The sequence below is a fragment of the Cucumis sativus genome, chromosome 3 (assembly GCF_000004075.3).
Source record: "Cucumis sativus cultivar 9930 chromosome 3, Cucumber_9930_V3, whole genome shotgun sequence".
NCBI lineage: Eukaryota > Viridiplantae > Streptophyta > Magnoliopsida > Cucurbitales > Cucurbitaceae > Cucumis > Cucumis sativus.
In genome coordinates, this window is record NC_026657.2 from 17,623,905 (window position 1) to 17,647,849 (window position 23,945).

Here is a 23,945-nt window from a genome sequence, read left to right on the forward strand (position 1 = left end):
TGGTGTGATAGAAGTTTCTCAAAATAGAGGAAACGTCATATTTATTTGTGGTAAGGAAGACCCATGTAAAACGAGTATGATCATCAATAAAAGTCACAAACCGACATTTCCCAGAGGAGGTTGTGACCTTTGATTGACCCCCAACATCACTATTGCTAAGGGTAAATGGTTGAGGGAAATGAAACCTGATGTTTTGTTCAAATAAACACATCACAAGATAGGGAGGTGACATCAATTTTAGAAAATAGATGGGAAAACAAATATTTCATATAGTTAAAGTTCAGGTGGCCCAATAGGAAATGCCACAACATATGATCTTGTTAAAAAATGGTAAAATATGAAGATAGTAAACTAGTTCTAGAGATACTACTACTACTGGAGGTATCATTGTCAATGATGTAGAGTTCCTTGCTATGTCGGGCAATACCAATCTCCTCTCCGAGCTCAAGTCCTGAAAACAAACAAATTCAGATATGAAGGTAGCTTTACAGTTCAACACACGAGTGATTTTGTTGATAGATAACAAATTATAGGAAAGCTTAGATACATGGAAAACATTATGGAAAGAGAGCCCTTCAAAGGGAAATATTTGTCCCTTGCTAGCAATCGGGGCTGAAGAACCATAAGCTATTTGGATTTTCTCATTACTGGTATAGGGGGGATAAGAGATAAAGTACTCCGAGAAACCTGTCAGGTGATCTGTAGCCCTCGAGTCTAAAATCTAGGGATTTTTCCCATCAACATTGATAAGACCAAGTGATTGAGGCATACCTGATTGAGCAGTAGATCTTAGAGTAGGGGGATTGTTCTAGCTTGCAGTAGCGTCAGTCGGCTGGGAGGTGTTGGCAATCATACTTACACAGGCACGCTCTCAGTTTTATTTATAATTGGAGGAATGTTTCATACCTCTTGGGGGACGACTGTGGAGTTTACAACACTGATTCTTGGTGTGCCAATGTTTCTTGTAGGGCTCACAGACATTACTCACTTTCATGGGTCGACATAATGAAGGAGTCCTCCCCTTCCAGAAGCGTTCCAAGGCATCACCTGTTGGAGGACGGACAGTCTCTCTTGTCAAAAAACCAAATTGGTGGCGGGTCGATTGGTTGGGACCACGAAAAATAATTTGGACCATCTAGTTTCTCCCCTGGAAAATTCCCTTGTGTAGATGGTGCCAAAGAACCAGTTATATAGTTCGAGGACAAATTAGGGAGTGAAGTTATCGGGTTCTTTGAATACATTGGTAAATAGGTTGATTAAGACTGCATTGAGGATTCACCAACTTCAAATCCAGATTGATTATACCCTTGATCGATCTCGGAACCATGAATAGGTGGTTGCTGTAAAGGGTGAAAAGGCAGCGGCGCGTGAGTGGATGGCAGTCCATAAACCGAGGGTTGCCGCGATGCGTGGAGGTGTGGATGGCTGGGAGGGTATGGCAGTTGGACATGGGATGACAGAGGGGAGAAAACAAGCTGGTTCGTGGAGGTATTCGGCAGCGGCGCGTGGGTAGACGGTCATGACAGCGGTGGCGCGTGGGTCACAAGCTGAGGCGCGTGAAGGTCGTTCCTGGTGCTGGGCTGTGCGGACTGCTCTGAGGGTGGCTCCAAAGTGACTGCCGACATCTTCTGGATCTGATGGAGTAGCTAGTCCATTGCAGTGTCAATGGCCGCAGCTTCTGTCTCTGTCTGGGTTTCACTTATACTGGTGTCTAGGGTTTCGTCTTTACCTCACTTTGATATGATACTGAAAGCAAGAAACTAATGAGACATCGAAATACGTAGAAACTCGAGTGTCGGGAGAAAAACCACGATTTACTTTTCTTATTATTTCCTAATAATTACAGATGATACAAATGGGGAAATAAATATAATTACACAATGAGTTATACAAGGAAAGAAATTAGAGCAAATTTTCTGATGGACCAAGCCCACTAAGTCTAACAATAATATTAAATTTATCATATCTTGATGGGTCAGTGGTGATTTAACAAAGGCCCCTCCCCACTTAAAAAGCTTTTGCAAAGATGATGATCTCCAAAATATCTTTGCGACGACCCTGTCGGAACAAATATGCAAATGAGTAAATCTTGCTCAGGTCTCATCCACCTGTACAGTGCAATGCTTCTTCCAAATTAACTGAGATTGTTTGCATCAAACTTGGTTCCTCTTGAGTTTTGGGAAATGTGTGAAAGTTTAGCAAAGCCACTTGAAAATCAGTTTGTGTTTTACTGGGTTCTGACTCTGAAACTTGGCTGCTCTCTTGTAGTTTTAGTGTGAGCCTATACCTTTCCTTTTCTTTCTCCCTCGTTTTATTGTTGCATACAGTCAATGAACTATCTCGATCAACTGAAAGAATTCACATTCTAACCTCCCTAACTGCTCCAAGAAATCTTTTTTACCCAAAAAGGATGGACTTCTATTTTCATTAGAGTTCTGGGTGGCTAGAAATGGTTTTTACTTGAGATAACTTCGAAGAGGTTAAAATGAAATTTTTGGAAAAGATGTGTCAAATTAGTAGGTTAGGGCAATTTTTTCGGGGAGGTCTTGGTGTAGGGACTTTTTTTTTGTTATAGTGCTGTTTCTCCATCTACTCCTAAGGAATATTATGGTAGCGTTTTGGTTTATTGTTTCAAATTTTTGTAATATTTTATATATATGAGGAAATTGCAAATTGAGTTATGCTCTTATTTCACATTCTTTTAGAATAATCATCTTTACAGTTTTTAGAAACTACTTAAAATCAGGGAACGTGCAGTGCAATAGCTAAACTGATTTTAAACAATACTCTGTACTGTTTGAGGATTCTAATTGAAGTACTAAAATTTCAAACTGATTTTAAATAATATTTTAAATTGTTTGAGGATTCTAATTGAAGTATTATAATTTTTTGTTCTCTTTGTTAGACAAAATTAGTTTATCAACTAAATGGATCTTGATTGATGTAATTATTTTTGTAGGCTATGGACAGAGCCCACAGGTTAGGCCAGCGGAAGGTTGTAAATGTCCATCGGCTCATTATGCGTGGAACGCTAGAAGAAAAAGTTATGAGCCTTCAAAAGTTTAAAGTTTCTATTGCTAATGCTGTCATCAATTCTGAGAATGCCAGTATGAAAACGATGAATACCGATCAATTGCTTGATCTTTTCACAACTGCCGAAACCTCCAAGAAGGTATTATTACTATTAATTTGATTATAGATATTGGTAGCACAATTGAATTTCAATCTATGAAACCTTTTATTCTTCCCTTATGACTATATGAAGTATTGAAAGTAAGTAGAGTAGTTCTAAGTTCTCACCGTCTCTCTCTGGAATCAATAACTGTTGATTTAACTCGGTTCATAAAATGTAGGGAGCGGCGTCAGCATCATCTAAGCAGTCAGATGGTGACTTTGATGGAGAGGTAAAAGCAATGGGTGGAAAGAAGGGTCTGAAAGCCATCCTTGGAGGACTTGAGGAACTCTGGGACCAATCTCAATACACTGAAGAGTACAATCTAAATCAGTTTTTAGCAAAGCTTAATGGCTGAAGTTCTTGTGTGCACACTATGTACAAAGTGTATATAAAGTGGGAGATGATTGTAAGGCCCAAATTTTGACAGTTTTAACCAATAGGTTTCAAGTCTTCCCTAAGACTTCCATTCCAATTACTCCCCCTTTTTCCCCAGGGGCTTGTGCAGCTTTTTCACGAATGGTTGGAGAGTATAGGACGACGATTGACGAGAGGTGTAACGTAAGGTCTCACGATTTATGCACTTTCAGAAATGGGAAGGAAAGAGAATTTGTATATGGCGGATATTGTATATACAATTCATTTCATCTTTTAAATGAAATCCATTCTTCCATATAGCTTATTTTTCAATGGAATATTGTCAAGCTTTTGCTTGCAAATGTAAGGTTATTTCTGCTATATTTGATGCCACAACAATCTTCTCAACCACAGAACTTGATATAATTACTTTAGATCTAACTGTTACAATCATGTAGTTCAATGACTGTATGAAGGAACTCTTTGTAGGCCAAGTCATCTCTTTGTAGGCCAAAGGTGGTTTTCCATTTCGAAATACTAAATTAATACTTTGAAACTTAGTTGCACTCGAAACTTTTTAAACTTAATTACACCTCTAACTTCCTAATTAAAGTAGGTGATTAATTAAATTGAAAATTTGAAAATAAATCGACATCTGAAAACTTAATTGCAACAATGCCGATGGTTAAGAGAGATCTTTGCAATTCTCTTTTTCATTTCCTATTTCTTGTTTTTAGTTGTTTAATTAGTGCACACAAAAAAAGAATTTACATGACTTTAAAGCTCCAAATTAAAACTTTTCTTCAATTCCAAAATTTGCATGCAAAGAATCAATACAACCAAATAAGCATTCAAAATAGAATAAGAAAAGGCACAAACTACAAAAAGTTTGCATTGCTCTCAAAACGTGGATGTGTGTGGGAATCCACCAAACAAATTAGTGGCAAGAGAGTATAATTTTGAAAAGATAATGAAGGAGACGAGGGACTTTAAACCCTAAATCCTAAACCACTTTCTAAAGGTTTTATATGATCATTTGAAGTCTTACATGTGATAGAGAAATAAAAGAATGGGTAGCTCGAGGGTCAAATAACATAGCAATAGAAGAATTACAAATCATCAACGAACTTGTAATCACGTGAGTGCTATTTAGGACCTCCCTTTCCTTGCGACGTGGGCCTTTTAGGTTCTATGACTCCACTAGGCCTAGCTTCACTTTCGTCTTAGCTATAAGGTCGATTGATCGATTGTGATGTAGTCCGTGGGTTACCTTGGATTTCCATGTTTGGACAATATTTGGAGAAATACCCTTGTTGCAACTGAAACAGTTCTTTGAAAAGATAATCTTTTCCTGAAAATTTGGATTTTGCCTCTTTTCTGCCATTTGTTGGGGCACACTCTCCGTCCATACTGGGGTACCTCCCTTTTCTTGACCTCGATTTTGCCTTTGAAATCTCTCTCCATAGCTAGTTTTGGAACCAGAGGGATAAAAAGAAGGAGTCTTGAAACTTCATCGTTGTTGAACGCCCGCTTGGCACCTAATCTTGCCACGTCGTTAATTACCCCTCAAGCTACTAAAGCTTTGATAGTAGGGGTCCTTCCTCAAAAAAAAAATTCTTATCATTCACCATGCATCTTTCTACCCTCATGGAAGCTTCAATCAGTTAAAAAAAATTTAGAGCAATCCATGTTGGTTGTGACCGGTGCTCTAATCTTAATGCACAAGCCTTCCCCGAACTCTTTGCACTTGTTCGCCTTGTCAACCACAAAGGCTAATGCATACTTAGCCAACTCAGTAAATTGTTTTTCGTATTCTACAACAGTCATGTCGCCTTAAACCAAACTCATAGCTTGTTTCTCTTTGCATCGCAGAAGGAATGAGGGTAGAACTTATTCTTGAACGCCTTTCTGAATTCTTCCCATGCAATGAGGCCTTCTCCACCTGTTCATGTCGTGTGAAGAATCCACCAGTCTTTTATGTTATCTTGCAACAAGAAAGTTGCCAATTTCACTTTTCTCTCTTTGAGGTAGTCCATCATCCGAAAACATTTTTCAACTAAACTTAACCACTTCTCCGCGTCAATTGGATTACTAGTCCCTGCAAAGGTCATTTCTCCCAACACCTTTAACCTCTCGATGCTGAATCTTTGTCTAACTTATGAGGAAAACGATCAAACATTCCTTTCTCGACTCTCTTCTGCATTGAATCAAGTGGGTTACTAGAATATCATCAAATGCTTGTGTTTTATTGGCGCTCCCAGTAGCTGAACATGTGTTGCTACTTGCCTGACTCGCCTTGGCTTTCCTCGTGGTGCTATAATTCATATACCGCATCAATACATTAGACCTTGTACTAATACATGACTCTACTCAAGACCTTTACTAAGAACTTATGCTCTGATACCAACTTGTCAAGTCCTGCCCTAATTCCCTCTACGCGATGGAATGGAGATGTGGCTGCTTAGACAATCTACGCAATATTCTTCGTGAAGTAACACGTCAATTGCCTACGAAGCGGAATTAAAATGTTGGAAAGAAATTTAACGCGAAATTTTCCATCTGAAGTTTCCTATGAAAGTACTTCATCTTCACTAAGACAAATGACCGCCTGTATGGATGAAGGTTTGAATAGACCACAAAGGAAGTTTGCATGAGCTAAAACCTAGAGAGTTGGTGGTTAGGATAAGCCTAACCACCGATTGTACAACACTTCTTCATATTTTCTGATTAGATTGCAACGCATAAGCTTAGTGTTTGAGACGAGAAGAGTTCATCCCCTAGTCCTCTTAACTTGTATTTCATTTCCCTTCTCTTTCCATTTTATTATTTCTTTACATTGTACTATGTTATATTGTATAATGGCCGAAAGCCTTCATCCTTGAATACAATGTATATTTGTGCATTTTTCAATCCATCCATGCCTCTACTATTCATCTATCTTCATGTTATTTTTAGTTTAGGTCAATGATGTGCTCTCATTAAGTAATGCGTATTTATACCACTTAGTGTGTTAGCTAAGCTACATTCTACTCTTGGCCAGTGTATGTCGCCAACTACTCGAGAGGGTGAGTAGCAAGGGCGTGGCTAACACACGTAAGAAAGAGTTTTCTCAACTTTGCGAGAAGACTTGCGAGAAGACTTCCTTCATTTTTATTCCGAAAGGCAAACAAGTGTTGACTAAGACGTCGAGAGGTTGTTGTCCTTAAATGTGAAGCACTCTAAGTTGAATAAATAAGTATTACTAAATATAAATCATTTAGCCATTCTTAGTCATTTGGACTCTAAAAAAAACCAAGTGTGGCGTTTAACGACTCCGAAATTAGCATGCATTAAAAATAAGATAGCTTGATGAGTTATGTCGCAGTGAGGTGGTCATATAGCTTATTCGTCTAATAACATGAGATCTTTGTTCACCGCCTTCTTAACGCAAGTTAGTTCACAATTTTCCATCTCGTCATCATTTATTCTCATTTGCATGAGTCTCTAGGTGATAGTAAATAGCTTAAAGTTTTTCTTATATATTCTTTTACCACAACCATCATAACAACTAATCAATAAGTAGACCCTAAAATTAATGTCTTGAAACAATTCCCTGTGTTCGACCTTGGATCACCCAAGTAAACCTACTGTTTCGCTTGCATTTGGACAAGTAGTAGGAAAACTTGTACACAATAAGGACTTATGTATTACGCGATGAAGAGGTATATAGTGAGCATTTTGCATGCTATGATCATGACCAATGATTTATCGCCTAGAAGTAAGCACACAATAGAGAAAGATAAGATGAGTAGATTATGCGTAATGAACCTACTTAGTGACGTATTGCAATTGCACTACACAGATGCAAAACTACTAAGACTAAGTCCAACACACAAATCCTACAAACCACCAACCCGTAATAAAAAGATGAAATGTGAGTTATTGTTGATGACTCACTTGCTAAGGGAGAACAAACTATCCTTGGTGTAGCAAGCAAAAAGAGCTCCTCTTTGCCAAATCATGACAATCTACAAGAATCCACTGTGTATAGTGATGGCGAAGATATTAAGACATTTGATGTAGGAGTTCCTGAAGACTGGGAAGTCATCTATGAAAATTTAAACTAGTCTATCTAGAAACGCTAAAAATATTATGGTCATGCAACTTTGAAATGTCCCTAGCACGTTGCATAACCTAAAGGGCATGTGACAAAAAGCAAATGTGCTGTAGGGACAAGTAAAAGTTGTATTGTGCTAGTCTTCTAGTGGAATTGTTATATAGTTATATCCAGAAAATAGTAGTACTTATTGCATGTAAGTCGATCCAACATTTGGTCAATAAAAAGCAAGGGGGAGTGGTCTTTCTTCGTCATCGCATTTAGCTTGGGGTAGCCCCGTTATTGTTATTGTTAGAATCAATTGATTTTCTTCATTAGTGACAACAATCTTCCTGCCTTTCTTGGACACACATTGGACTGGACTGGCCCATTCGTTATCGAGGATTGGATAGATTACACTTACATCTAACCACTTGGTGATTTCTTTCTTTAAACCTGTTTCATCACATGGTTTAATCACTTTTGATATTGAATGACATCAGTGTGCCCCTCTTTCAACCTAATTTTATACATGCAATAGGATGGCTTATTCTCTAAATGTTGGCTAGAGTCCATTCCATCACCTTTTTGTGGAGTTTTATCATTTTCAATAACGTCTTCTCATATTCGAATTTAAGTGTGTGAAGATAATGACAGGCATAATGTCATTCTCCTCCATATATGCATGCTTCAAGTGGTGTGGCAACAACTTGAGCTCTAATTCTGATGGCTCTTCAATTGTTGGCTTTATTTTTTGGTCGCCTTTAGTTTTCAGATCTAAAGGTTTAAACTTTCTTACCTTAGACATGATATACCCTTCTTCTAGAACGCCTTCAGGGAACTCAATATCAAATACTTTAGAGCTGAATATCTCAATAATTACTTTTTCCCCACAATAATCCCAACTAAGGGATTCAATTGGGTTGCAGTTCTCAACATCGCTGGGAAACTTCATTGTGTCAATAATATTAAATGTAACTTCTTGGTCGCTAAATTGTATCATCAACTCTCCTGGGTGGACATTAATTAGGGTTCAATCTATAGACAGAAGTGGCCACCCTAAGATAATGGGTACTGCCCAATCAACCTCATAATCCAAAATCATGAAGTCTGTGGGGATTATGAACTTGTCCACCTTGACTAGCACATCTTCAATTTTGTCCTTTAGACGCGCAATTGATCTGTCAGCCAAGTAGAGTGCTACTATAGTTGGTTTTGCCTTTCCTATTCCCTATTTCTTGAAAACAAATAGTGGCATCAAGTTGATACTTTCTCCAAGGTCGCATACTGCACGACCAAGATCCATACCGCTTATAAAGCAGAGCACCGTGAAGCTTCCAGGGTTTGTAATCTTATCTAGAACCTCATTCTTGAAGACTTCGCTTGTTGCCTACATTAGAGCTATAGTCTCATATTCATTCAACCTTTGCTTCTTGGCAAGTATGTCTTTAAGAAATTTGACATATGAAAGCATTTGCTCTAACACATCAATAAATGAGATGTTGATGTAAAACTGCTTCAGTATATTCCAAAACTTGCAAAATTGTTGCTCGTCGTCTTTCTTCTTTAGGCGACTAGGAAATGAAAGAGGAGGAAACTTATTAGAAAATGAAGCATGCTTTGACGTTTCCTTGTGTTCTACATCGCACATGAAAGTCTTCACTTTTTTGTTTTTCTAAACGTCATTTTTTGCAAGGAAGAAGAATCATCGGTTAAAGAAATGATAAAGGGAGAAGAATTAGTACTTGTTAGGTGTTCATTCATGGTGTTAGGCCTAGAAGTAGAAGGTCTGCATTTTGGGTATGGCTTGCAGATGGTCAAATTGCTTCCGCTACGCAATGTCACAGCTTGACACTGTTCTTTTTTGAATGCCCTTACCTAATGATATTGCTTGTTAGCTGCCTTATTTGTATCTCCAAATTTATGATGGTCGTGGTTTGGCTTTGCAGAAGGGCATCATTCTTTTACATATATTTTTTAAGGAAGTTCTCCGTAGATGATGATGAAGAAGAAGGGGAATGTGGAATTTTTGTTGTTAAGGTAGTTGATGGTATGGTCTATTGATAACTTATAGAAATGCAAGCTATTATAGCCCTTTTAGGTAAAACAATGAAGTTAAAACGCAAAATAAAGGACCAAAACGATAGCTTTTAGTGAAAATTTATAATGTTAAGATTAGAATGCACCTTACATAAGTCATCATGACTAATTAACTATGCTTTCAAGTATTTTTCACGCAGAATGGCAAAAAAGAAGTGAAGGGAATAGCAAAATGAATCGCGTGTCAGAATTCAACAACAAGAAGCTGTTTGACGAGTCATAAGGCGAGATACTAGCACATCACTACGCGAGATGATTCGTTAGAATACAAGAGTAGTAGTTGGATTTGATGTGACAAGAAACAACCACTAAGGAGGTCGGTTAAAGGACAAATTTTAAAGTCCTTCACCATTTGTAGTAGTAATTCTTCCTCCACTTCTTCTCATGTCAATGTCTACGTGATTAGTTAGAAAGATATTTGAGAGAGAGAAGCTCACCATCTATATTCCTCTTACTTGTAAAAGAGCCATGGAATGTATGACAATGCATTTTGCGACTCGACACATTTCTTTACTTTTTATTTTTGTATTTTGTAATGTATTGTATGAATATTTTCATCTTTATGGTTGTGAGGCCTAATTATCAATACAATGCATGTTTTATCCATAATGTATCTTTCATTTTATGATTGTTCATCTTGTTGAAATGTTTTAAGTAGTTTAAGTGTATTTTAAGTGCTTGATAAGGATTTTTTAATTATAAGGCTCATCGTGGTTAGCTTGAGCTTAACTAAATCACTTGGCCAGTGTTCCTCGCCAATTACTCGAGAGAGTAAGTAGCAAGGACATCGTTAAACATGCATAAAAGGGAGTTTGGAAACAAAGACAATGTGTTTTGGCTCCAATCATTTGTGTCCCGAAAGGAGAACAAATGTGGTGTTTAGGTATTGAGAGGTTGGTTTGCGTAAATAGAGATCTATATGAGGCTTATAATTAAGGAAACCTAGATAGATATCGATTAATCTATCTTTATCATGTGTGTCCCAAAAGGAGAACAAATGTGGTGTTTTGGTGTCGAGAGGTTGATCGTCTTAAATAGAATATGGATAAGTGATCTATATTGCATCAATAACATATTGCATGGCTTAGATCTCCTAGAATATAGAAATATTCTTTCATCATTCTCAATACAAGTTAGTCTGCATTCCATAAACACCTCATTCCATTCCCCTCTATAGAATCCTCTGCGTAAATAATTACATTAGTATAGCTTTATACTTAAACTATATAAAATTTATACCATCTAAAATTAAGAGTAGAGGTATAATAACTTGTAAAAATAAAATTTATTATAGCCTTTTATGTAAAATAATTAAGCCTTATCGCATAAGAGTGGAAGAAAATATGAGAAAAAGTAGATGATTTAATTAACTTGTGTATCGCATATTACAAATTTTATCCATGTTTTATCATGTTTTCTCATATGTCTTATTGTAGGATATTAGGCAAAAAGAAGTAAAGCTTGTGAGAGAACATCATGCGGGAAGACACATTTCAACCAACAAGGTGACAAGCAAACAAGCTAGATGATTTGATGCATCGGTAGACAAATTTGGTTGCGCAAATGTAAAAGAAAAAAAAAAAAGAACAAACGGGCATATGAGCAGCGCTAATGCAACTTTAATAAGAAGCATGGATGGGGCGTGGAATGTGCTGTCAACATCATTCCCCTCTATAAATAGAGCCTCTACTTTAGAACAATGTGTGCAAAATTGGACCAGCATTCTATCTTTCATTCTTTTTGTCTTGAGTTTTAGGTGAGAGTTGAAAACAAAAAGAGAGCCAAAATAAGAGCCAAAGAGTCTAAGAAACTGATTACTTGTAGAAATACAAGTTATTATGGTCTTTTAGGTGGAATAATAAGACCAAAACGCAGAGTAAGTGTGCCAAAAGGTGTAGCTTATGTTGTAAATACACAATTACTTAGAAATATATTTTACATAAGCTTTATGCCTATTTTACTTCATTTTTAATGTCTAAACGCAAGATTATTAACAAAATAATAAGTTAGAAAATCGCAGAGGAACTCGCACAGTGGTAAGGTGAGAGACCAAATCACCAAGCGAGAAGAGGTTTGTGAAGACAAAAGTGCTAGTTGAAGTGATTTGACATGACGGAAAGAATAACTTTCAGTGCTGACATGTCAGTATGATAGATTTTATGTCGAAAGATGCCTATGTAAGAAGTTCCATCACCACCGAGAAAAGGAGGCCTGTATCGGTCATGGAGGCCAGAAATCTGAATTGATCGACAATCCCTAGAGAGCCAGTGGCAATCCCTAAAGTTCATCTTCATCTTCTCTGGTCAGTCTGTATATTGAAAACTTATAGTTTAAGTAAAGAGGATGCCACACCCATCTCCCTCTAACTTGTTATGTCTTTTCTCTTACTTCCATTTTATATTTTCTTTACATTGTATGAGTTCATATTGTATAGTGGCGCGAAGGCCTTCAGTCTTTAATACAATGTATTCTTATACATTTTTCAATATATCCGTCTCTATACTGTTCGTTTGTCTTTACTGTATTTGTAGTTTAGTTTTATAGTTCATGCTTGATAAGGAGTTTTACTTATAATGCTTATCGTGTTAGCTAAGCTATTTTTATCACTTGACCAGTGTATGTCGTCAACTGCCAGAGAGGGTAAGTAGCATTTTTAATTTTCATGAAAAGCAGAAGGATTCATCATTATGACATTTTCGTTTCGTTCTTGAGGCGTATGTTTCAATCCATTTGCATATTCGTTTCAACAATTTGTTGAATTTATTCAAGGTAAACCTTTTGTCCTCCAATCTATTTGTGTCTTATTTGACAATTTATTGGGATAACTTGTAACAATTTGAACCCCATTTGTTACAGTTTACAGAAATCATTACGTTGAGTTGTTGACTCTATATCGGCTTATGCTGCTGGAAGTATAACTTATTTGAATAGTGAACTACCTAGTACCCAAAATATATTTAGTGATTCAACGGATTGAATTAAATAGCAAATATAAGGTATTTTGTTTCACATTTTTTATTTTCTGAATGGTAAAGTTTTCTTAATTTCTTTAAAATCTAAGTATGCTTAAAATTTCATTTTTGTTAATACACTAATTTACCCTTCTATCTTGGCGATTGAATTTTATTTTTCAATTCCAACAAATACAGAGTATTTATATAATTATATTGGAATTGTAAATCAATTTACAGGATGATTTAATTTTTAGATGATAACGAATTTTATTTATTAAATGACTAGGTATTTGCGTGTGTTTTTCAAATATAAAGTAAATGCATATTTTTTTCTAAAAAAATGTAAATTTATGTTATAGAATTTCTAATTTTAAAAGATGGAAAAAATTATCTTATGAATTGAAAGATTATTTGTTATTCAATTGAAGTTGTCGGGACTTAAAATTTGTTGTATTTTTTGAGTTTAAGATTTTTCTTAATCAAATCGTAATTTATGATATCTATTTATTAATAATTTATATCACAAAATTATTGTCTATTTACTAATAATTTATATTACAAAATTATTGTTTATTTATTAATAATATTATTTGTTATTTAATTGAAGTGGTTGGGATTTGAAATTTGTTATTTATTTATTTATTAAGAATTTAATTTGTTATTCAATGGAAGTTGTTGATATTTAATTTGAGATTTTTCTTAATCAAATCATAATTCTAGTTATTTGTTGTTATTGTATTTTCGTTTTTTAATAATTTGAATTTTTAATAAAAATTGTTTTTTGGCTTTTAAATTTCTTTTAGGCATGTTTTTTTTAGGGAAGATATTCAATGGATACTATCACAACCAATTCATGGTGGTGAATGACTGTTTGCATCGGTCTATCAAGGTAAAAAATTTCTGTTCGCCAACCTATCACCTCATGCATGTCACATTGGACAAGGATTAGGCATGTCGTCAAGGTATCTGGCCATGTGTTATTAACCATCAATTAACTAAGTTGCAGGAACAGAAGATGAACGGAAGAAGAAGAAGCAAAACAAGCTTTGTTTCTGTAGAAATTGAGGCTGAAGATCTTTCTTTTAGCTAAGAGGATTTTTTGTGAATGGTCGCTACTTTTTCGAGGGTTATGGCATTTGACGTTTTACGTCAATAGAGAAGAAGAAGACGAATGAAGGTTTTGAAATTGGCTTCAATGTAGATGAAGAAGACGAACGAGTTTGGGAAAATTAGATATTTGATGCCTTTTAATTGTTTTGATGGTTTTGGTAGGGTAAATTTAGGTGAGAACTCAAATAATTATGGTTGGGGAGCTTAGTTCAATAATTATGTGATATTTTGGCTTTTGGAATAATTCTACTTGGTGTTGTGCTTTATCACTATAGTAGAGTCATTTAACACATTTTTGCATTCATCTTTTTTTCATTTTTTTATGATTTTTTTGTATTAACAATTTAAATTAAATTTTGTCATTTATCCAAAGTCAACATTTTTTAATTTAAGTTATTTTCTCATTTCATTTTTCAATAACTCTATTTAAAATGGGCTATCCTCCAAGACTATTAAAAGGCTCATTTCTTGTCATGGCAAATAAAAAAAAGGTTCATCGAAGCATTACAACCAACCTACACAGGAAAGAAAGAAAAGTAATTGACATCCAATTAAACGTTATCTTCCTACATAATGGTGCAATACTCGAACTTGAGCTTTGTGGGTACCAATAGAAATCCTTCTACGTCTTCCACAGTGTGAAATATGATTCAGATAATTTTCACCCTCCATTAGCTACTATGTTCAGGGATATCTTGCAACTATTTCACGACTTTTCCACACAGTTCGACCTCTGTTGCATGTTTTCTTTTGGCCAATCTACGATCACCTTCAACTGGTCATTTATAAATTCCATTACATTTCTACTAACCTCTACTGTTTCAAACAGTGCCTCATTTCATCTTGCTTCCACTTGAAGCATTTCTACCTTCACTAGATCGGCTGCTTATGTCTCATCAGCTCATCTAGTGACATATCAAGTCCATGACTATACATCGTCGAGATCTTCGGATCATAAGACTCATCAAGGAACACCATCGAAGTCGTTTGGCATATTAGACCTTACATCAGCAAAGGTCTCTGATCGTGCTCCGTAGTCCGATCTTTGCAAAAGAACATATGACAGATCATCATAAAAAGGAAAATTTTGTTTAGGAGGTCCTTAGCTGCAACACTACAAGAAAATAGGGGTTTTTCGACGTTGTCACGGACGTCAAGAAATCACACGTTGGCAAACAAATGAAAAACCGACGTTGCATTTACAACGTCAGTATAGACAGACAAGGTTGACGCGCACATTTTTGGTATTGGGCTATATCGTAATTAAATTTTTTATTAAACTTTCCTCAATGCCACCACAAAACACATTGGGGAAAGTTAAATATTAAACCTTTATTAATATCATTCCCCGACAAGTCATACCATACGTCGGGGAATGTCTGAGATATACCCCGATGCCAGTCAGATAACATCGGCAAAGGGTCAAAGAATAATACAGACATTAACATTTATCAACGTTAGAGTTGATGACGTTGACAAATGTCTTAGACAATTAAATTATATTTTTATTCTTTCACTAACGTGTTTGTGAAGTGGCGTCGGAAAAGGCCAACATTTAAGTTTACGGTTGGATTTCCCCAATGCCATTAATGAAACATTGGGGTATTTGAGAAAGACCGGCATTTTCGAGCGGCGTTGGTCTTTCCTCTCCCTATTTGTTCTGTAATTATAGAACGCATAAGCACTTTGCGAAAGTGAAAAGAAAAGAAAAAAAGAAAGAGAGGGAAGAAGAAGAAGTTATCGATCGTCGCTCCTCGCTCCTCGTTTGTCATCGATCATCTGTCGCCCATCACTTCGTGCTCCTCTCTCGTCCTTCGTCGTCGATTTTCTTGGTATAAGATTTTGTCCTTTTTTTTTTGTTTTGAAACTATGAAAATGCATGTATGTATTGTTTTATGTATGTATTACACAAATGTAAGTGTAATGTGTCTATTGATAATATGTGTAGTTTGAAATTTATTGTATGTATGTGTCATATACTATGTATGTTTTTATGTGAAAATGTACGAGTTTTTATATGTAAGTTTGAGATTGTATGTGTAAATTTGAGATTGTATGTTGATATTATATAATGTATGTGTAATGTTTGTTTTTTAAAGATTTGAATTCGAATTAGATATTGAATTTGATAGTTAATTTAAATTTGAGTTTGAATATGAATTTCTGTTTAATATCAATTCTAATATGAATTTTAATTTAAAGTTGAATACAAATTTGAATTGTATGGCTATCCTGCAATTATGATAGCCTATTTATTTATGTCAAAATTAGTTTCTAATATGTTAATTAATAGTTTTGGAATTCTTAAGTAGCTTTTCATTAAGTATGTATGAATTGTTAGATATCTTGAAAGTGTTAGTTAGATTTAAACTTAATTTTTGTGCAAGATAGAGATTGGACAATATAGTTTATTCATGAAGTAAGTTGGAGTAAATTAGAGTAATTAAGAGGAGAGATATAAAACTAATCCAATGTATTTATGTTTTAGGGTTTTTAACGAAATGGATAAGAGTTGGATGAAAATCAGAGATAGGTTTTCGGTTGAGTACAGACAAGGAGCTTCCCAATGTTTAGAGGTTACAAAATATCACGTCAATAATTACGAACAAATAAGGTGTCTATGTAAGAGATGTATGAATTCGACTTGAGACTCATTAGAGGGTGTGGAGCGACATCTATTAACCACTGTAATAGCCTCTTTATACATATACGAGGTGTATCATGAAGAGCCCCTGAACTTGTATAGAGGTATGCAAAGACTTGATGAAGGAACGAGTAGTAGTAATAATCTTTTTGATGAAGGAACTAGCAGTAACCCATTTTTTGAAGAAAACGAAATTTTGGGTATGCTGCATGATTTACAAGCGGGTATTGAACACGTAGAAGAGATGAAGGAAGGTTTGGAGAATGAAATGTCATTTATTAGTGGGGTAGATTTAAAAGAAGATAAAACAAACGTGGCATTTAAGGAGTTATTAAACCAAGCACGCTTTAATCATAAGATAACTTGGTAAGTTATTTCACATTGAGGTGGTCATATAGCTTATTCGTCTGATAGTGAAAACCTTCATTCGCCACTTTCTTTAATGCAAGTTAGTTCACTCAATCTTTCATCTTACCATAATTTATTCTCTAGTGCTTGAGTCTCTAGGTGCAATTAAGTAACTTTAGTATTTTTTATATTCTTTAACGTAATTATCATAACGCTCAACCCTTAAGTAGAGCCTAGAACTAATGTCTTGAGTCAATTTCCCATGTTCGACCCTGGATCACCCAGGTAAACCTACTGTTTCGTTTGCACTTGAGCAAGCAATAAGAAAACTTGTACTTAATGAGGACTTAGCTATTACGTGATAAAGAGGGATATCGTGAGCATTTCGCATGTTGTGATCATGATCCATGACTTATCGCACATAACTAATCATGCAATACAAAAAGATATGGTGAGCATCTTACGCATGGTGAACTTGCTTTATGACGTATTGCAATTGTATTACACGCATACAAAAGTCTAAGTTCTCCAATATAAACACCCATCATTCCAAGTGTGTGCTTCCTTGAACAACATCTGTCATGAAACAATCTTTCTTACACAAATTCTACCACTTTTCTCCATCTTAATCCCTACCCAATCCTGATCCAAGCATACTACTCAGCTTACTAAACATTCCACATCATACACCCTGAATTTTTTTCTCCATCTCCAATATCCAATCCCCTCCTTCTTCTCGTTGTTAACATTACTTGCTCATTTTTTATGGATACTAATACCACTTGTCAGTCTCTAAATGTTCCATCTACAGTCAATACAAGAAATGAGATAAATGCTATTGCAACCAACTTACATGTTCTAGCTCCTCCTCGAAACACTCATGTTATTCGAACTTGAGCAAAATCAGGTATTTTCAAGCCAAAGGCCTTCCACATCAGAACTACTCTTCTGACTCCCACACCATACACGAAAGCCTCCAAATATCATAAATGGCGAACTGCGATGTGTGAGGAATTCAATGCTCTTCAAGCACAAGGTACTTGGTCCTTAGTTCCTCGACTTTCATCTATGAGTGTTGTTGGTTGTAAATGGGTTTTTCGAACAAAATATAATCTTGATGGCTATGTTGCTCGTCACAAAGCACAACTAGTTGCTAAAGGTTATCATTAGGTATAAGGTTTTGATTTTGATGAAACTTTTAATCCAATTGTTAAGAAACCCACCATACATCATTCTTCCTCTTGCTGCTCAATACAATTTGGTCTTTAACCCAGATGGATGTCAAAAGTCCTTTTCTTCATGGTACTCTCCTAGAAACAACATACATGTCTCAACCTACTAACTTCCAGGACAAAACATATCAAAATCACGTGTGTCTCCTAAAGGAATGAAATTCCCATAGCGAAAGCGTGTGAATGTCGTGCAAAAGAAATTCAACTTGAAACACAGAGAAAACACCTAAACATGCTTCTATGGAGGAAAAGAAGAAAAGAAAACTAACCTTTGTAGAACCTCCCAAAGAACACCACGAAGTCTTCCTTGTTATCCTCAAGGTAAAAAAAATAACAGAGAGTTTGTGGGGCTTCTGTGTTTTTTTGTTTTGTTAAAGGAAAGAATATTTGCAGAGAGATTTTCTTTTTGAAACAAATAGATCGTCAAATTCTCCCATGAAAAGATTGCATCCCCCTTCTATATCTTAACCAAAAGATATGAAGAGAGATGGGGGAAGTTATCAAATAACTTCCTCCCTCTCCATCACATAGAATAACTCCCTTTTATTTAAATTCATATTAATATAAACCTAATATAAATTTAAATTATATTATATCTTATATAATAATTTTATATTATATCATATATAATATAGCCAATAGTTTAGATCTTCTTATATGATCTATAGTTATAATATGAATAGAATTCATATTAATTTTTAATCTATAGTTTATTTATGAATCTTATTCATATTATTATTATTTGAATCATATTCAAATATTAACTTCTCTCATGAAAACTTTATATTATAATGTATCAAATACATTATATTAATTGTATCATATACAATTTATTCCTTGTAATCAATTTGAACGATTCAAATTAAACCAAAATAAATTTTATTCTCATTTATTCTTATTAAGCTAACAAGGGGACCTTATGGATCTACAGATTAAAGCTCCAATGATATGAGATTAATTAATTAAACTCTTTAATTAAATTAATCATTATTCATTAACTATCAATCATTCCACTAAAGACCAATAGTTTACACTCTTCTTACTGTAGATATATTTTTATGTCCATTAGATATAACCAATCAACAGTGCAATGACCTTTCACAAATTGCTCATAAGTACAACTATGTCAAAAATTATCGTTTTGCCCTTATAGTAACATTAACTCCTTAAGTACCACCAATTCCTCTAATGAACAATAATTATAGTCTCACTATAACTAAACTTCTCTCAGGTCAAGATAGGGTGTGGCGTCACATTGTTCAAGCCCTGGAATCAACCCTCAATAGAGCAATTTATCTACTTACTCTATCTATAGAAAAGGAGTAAATTCCTTCTTGTGTAGTTGTGTTCCTTCAGCTCCATAATCAAACGAAACTCCAAAATGGTAGGCCTATTGAGTCGGCGATATAGGCCACTCTCACACATGCAAATCAAAAGACTGCCTTCATAGACAGGAGTTCACAACTCACTCAGAATTCTGGTCAAGTCACCTATGGTCATATTGGTGAAATGTAATCTCAACTAGTAACGGTGTTAATAAGAGAGATTATTCATTTCATAGTCTGATCTTATACTAACTCTTTGTATATAATACCTCTGCTCTAATATCTCGACATGAATGATTAGGATCAAATAATTTGTAGCACTTTAGAACAATTGTAACAACTACAAAGCATGTCGTATTCGTAGTGTCACCAAGATAAGGTATCCAGCCTTATCCATCTACTACATACCATTTAGGTTACCATTTAAACATGATCCACTTATATATCTTCATATACATGTTTAGACTATAGAAGATAACATTTGATGTTAGTTTATTGGTTTTGTGGGTTAATGCAACTAAATGTCAAATAAAATAACACACTTTATTTTATTAGATAAATAAAATGTTTGTATAATATATACAATTATAAACTACAAGACCACAAGATTTAGGGCATCAATCCCAACATCTCCTACATAGGAGTCTCTGTAGTCTCAAATTGGCCCCTCGTGCTTGGTTTAAATGCTTTATATCTTATTTATTTACTCTTGGTTTTGTAGTTTCTACCATTGATCCCTCATTATTCATTTGATTAGTCGGATCTTCTCTCACTTACTTTTGTATGTAGATGATCATTGTCACCGATCTTGACTCTTCATGCATATCCCTTCTCACAAGGCCCTTGAATTCTAAATATCCGACCTTGCTCCTTTAAAGTACTTTCTTGGTCTCGAAATTTATTTCTCTAATGATGGCATATTTGTTAACAAGCCCAAATATCTCAATGGCATTCTTCACACATTAGGAATGACCTTTGCAAAATCTTGTGCCACACCCATGTCTACTTCTCTTGATCTTTATACCACAACACCATCATTCAATGATTCATTCCTCTATCGCAACTAGTTAGTTCCTTGCAATATCTTACATTCACTTGTCTTGATATTGCATTCTCTATAAATCGTGTTAGTAAATTCATGCACAAACCAACCGTTATTCACTTCACAGTAGTCAATAGCATCCTCAAATATCTACACGGTACTCCAACCGTCATTCACTTCTCGTTCTCTCTACAAACCTTTTGCGACTCTAATTAGGTAGATGATACTTTTGCTTGATGTTCCACCTCAGAATTCATTGCCTTCCTCGGTTCTAATCCAATATCTTGGTCTTCTAAAAAGCAACCTACAGTTTCCTGTTCCTCCATAGAAGCCGAATATCGTTCACTTGCCACTACTACTGTCGATCTTTACTAGATTCAATAGCTTCTTTGTGATCTATCTGCTTCTATCAAGACCTCACCAACATTATGGTGTGATAACGCTTTCGTTATATCTTTGGCTCATAATCTGGTTTTTCATGCTTGAACCAAACACATTGAGATTGATTCTCACTTTGTTCGAGAAAAAGTTCTTTGCAAATACATCTTCATTTATTACATCTCTTCTAACAACTAACTAACTTGTTGATATACTCACAAAGCCACATCTGTCTCCAATATTCCTTCATCTTCGAGACAAATTACTGACTCAACGTGAGTCATCAGTTTGAGGGAGGTTATTAGGAGATATTTCAAGATCCACAATCTTCTCCAAATATTTAGGCATTTATTGTAAATTGATTAAATTGATTCCATTGTTAATTTTACCATACTCACTCATTTGTAATTTGTATAAATGTACCACTTGTCAATGAGAAGAAATATACACATAATTATTTCAAACTCATTTACCTTTCATCCTTTTCTGACATTCGCGCCAACCAATTTTGTCTCCTAATGATGTAGATCGCCTAGCGTCATTTCTCTTATTGTCAAATTGGCACGTGTCTCCTCGTCTGACTTTGTCGCTCGGTCACTCTTCTCTCTTTCACTTAAAAAATTCTTGCATTAAGACTTAAAATCTTGATAAATAGGCATAATACTCTTTTGTCACTTATAATGCGTAATCATCTTATTTTATCTATTTTGCTATGCATTTTCTTCCTTTTTTCTACGTTGAGATTTCATTATTCTACCTAAAAGACAATAATAACTTGTATTTCTACAAGTTACCAGTGATCAAGCCTACTTTTACGAATGCAAGCAAGGAAAAAGACTCAAGATCAACTACGAATGCAAAATTATACAAAGAATTTCATTGAATTAAAGTAAATATACCAAATTTCTGTAAGAGTTACCTTAGCCTATCATAGAAAGTAAAGATGCAAAAAAGATTTGTTGGAGAAAGGTGAACATTCTTGAAGCAAATTGAAGAGAATTAAGTAATTAAGAGAGTTTTACACTAATTTGGGAGAAGTTTTGCTTACCAACTAAGAAATGATTAAATGATCCAATTAATGAAATGAAATGGGGATTTAAAGGCTATAATGACAGTTAATTAGGCAAAGGTGCATGGAGATGCGTACCTCAATTTACGTAAAAAAACTTCATACTGTCCCTTCATATTATTTACTTCTTTACGATTTATTATTCTCCTCTTCATATTTTTAATTTGTTCATATTATTACTTCTTCTTCATATTGCAACTTCTTGTTTTCGATTTCTTTATTTCCTCTTCCATAATTTCTTTCCTCTTCTTCATCTTTCATTTTCTTTTTTTTCTTCTTGATATAAGATCTAAACTATATTGGTAAAGGATCTAAACAATTGTGTACCAATATCTAAACAATTAGTTATTTATCCCAGATAGACAAAGATATATCATTATCACTAATAGATCGTTTAAATTTAGTATAAGATTGTTTAGACTGAGTACAAGATTGTTTAAACTAGGTACAAAGATACAAGATCATTTAAGCTGGGTATAAGGGCACAAGATTGTTTAGATTAGGTACAATGATACAAGATCGTTTAGACTTAGTACAATGATACAAGATCATTTAGATTAGGTACACAATCATTTTTTCACTAATGTGTAATCAATTAATCGTGGGGTACTTTTGTTATTTCACGTTGTGGGTTTTTTCCTTTATCAAAATTGTTCTCTACCATGTAAATATTTTTGTGCTTTATTCTATTTTTGGAAAAGAAAAACCTTTCTAAAAAATTGTTTTATCTCTAAAACTTCGCCAGTATTGAATTCTTGCACTTACAAATAGGCTAATAATTCTAATTTGAAAGAAAATAAATTTATTTTTTAAAACAAAAAACGAAACAAATACTAATAGGTTTTAATTCGTAGGTTTTGAGTTTAACTTTAATTTATCTAAATTTCAAAATGTTACAATTTATTACTTAGAATTTATTTATTTTTTCTAAATTTCAAATTTTAATGAGTAAATTTTAAGGATTAAATCTATCATTAATGTATATTAATTAATAAAAATTTGTCAAAATAAAAATTAAGTGTAATAAAGTTTATTTTTTAGTGGTTTTGTTCTATTGAGGGTAAATAGTTTATCAATTTTTTTAACGATGAATTCCCACCACGTTTAAAGAAATTAATTATGTTTTAAAAAGAAATAAAATGTGGTGGTAACTTCATTGAGGGTAAAACGTGATGGTAACTTCGTAGAAATTGATAAAACATGGTGGTAACTTCATAGAAACCCAAATATAACTTGGTCACTTCTTTTTGGGTATATAATTAAATGCATAGATATTCATTGTTTGGTTTCTTTAATTTATTGTTATTTTATTATTTCATAATGTGTCAACAAGGTGCTTTCGTTTGTGATGAATTCCCACCATGTTTTATTTCTCTTTAAAATATAATTAATTTTTTAGGTTCTTACCTATCATTAAAAACTATTAAATAATAATTAAACATATAATCACTAAAAAGTAAATAAGAATTTGTGAAAAGAATAAAAAGTATTAAGTATTTAATGATTAAGAGATCATTAAGAAAAAGAGTGGAAGAAAGAGAAAAAAAAAAAGAATAGAGCTTGAGAGAAAAAATGTTAAAGATAAATGTTTTATCTTGGATACTCACAAAATTTATACCAAACAACTCAGTTTATGAGTAAATTTTACAAAGATCCTGAATTACTAAATTATTATTTATTTTCGATTGAAATTTCATATATTTTTAGGACATTTATAACTTTATTATAATTATTAATTATTTTTAATTTTCAAAATTAAATTTAAATTATTTTCTTATTTATACTATACTCAATTTATTAGAGAAAAGATAACTTTTTAATTATTAATATATATATATATATTTGTATTATTACATTTGCAATAAATTAAATATCGTATAAATTATTATCTTATTTGATATAAATATTTTTAATTATACTACAAAATATTATTTGTATTTATTAATAAAATACTTATTATCTTTGTGATAAATTAAATATGGTATAAACTATTATCTTATTTGATAATAATATTTTTAATTATACTATAAGATAATTATTTTCAATTTCATGTCCAAACTAAAATCTTTTTTCTGATGATTATCAGTTCTGGTATCCACTTTCTTCTTTGATTTGTATTTCAAAAAAATTATTTTCTTT

At 33.9% G+C, this 23,945-nt stretch overlaps 1 protein-coding gene across 1 annotated transcript in view; it reads left to right on the forward strand.

Annotated features, from left to right (window-relative positions):
• LOC101221003 (TATA-binding protein-associated factor BTAF1) overlaps positions 1 to 3,862 on the forward strand; it is a 42,136-nt gene extending 38,274 nt beyond the window's left edge. Inside the window, 2 exon segments of the mRNA XM_011653094.2 lie at positions 2,960 to 3,172; positions 3,354 to 3,862. Coding sequence (XP_011651396.2) covers positions 2,960 to 3,172; positions 3,354 to 3,530 — 390 coding nt within the window. The 3' untranslated portion in view covers positions 3,531 to 3,862.
• Positions 3,863 to 23,945: the final 20,083 nt, after the last annotated feature.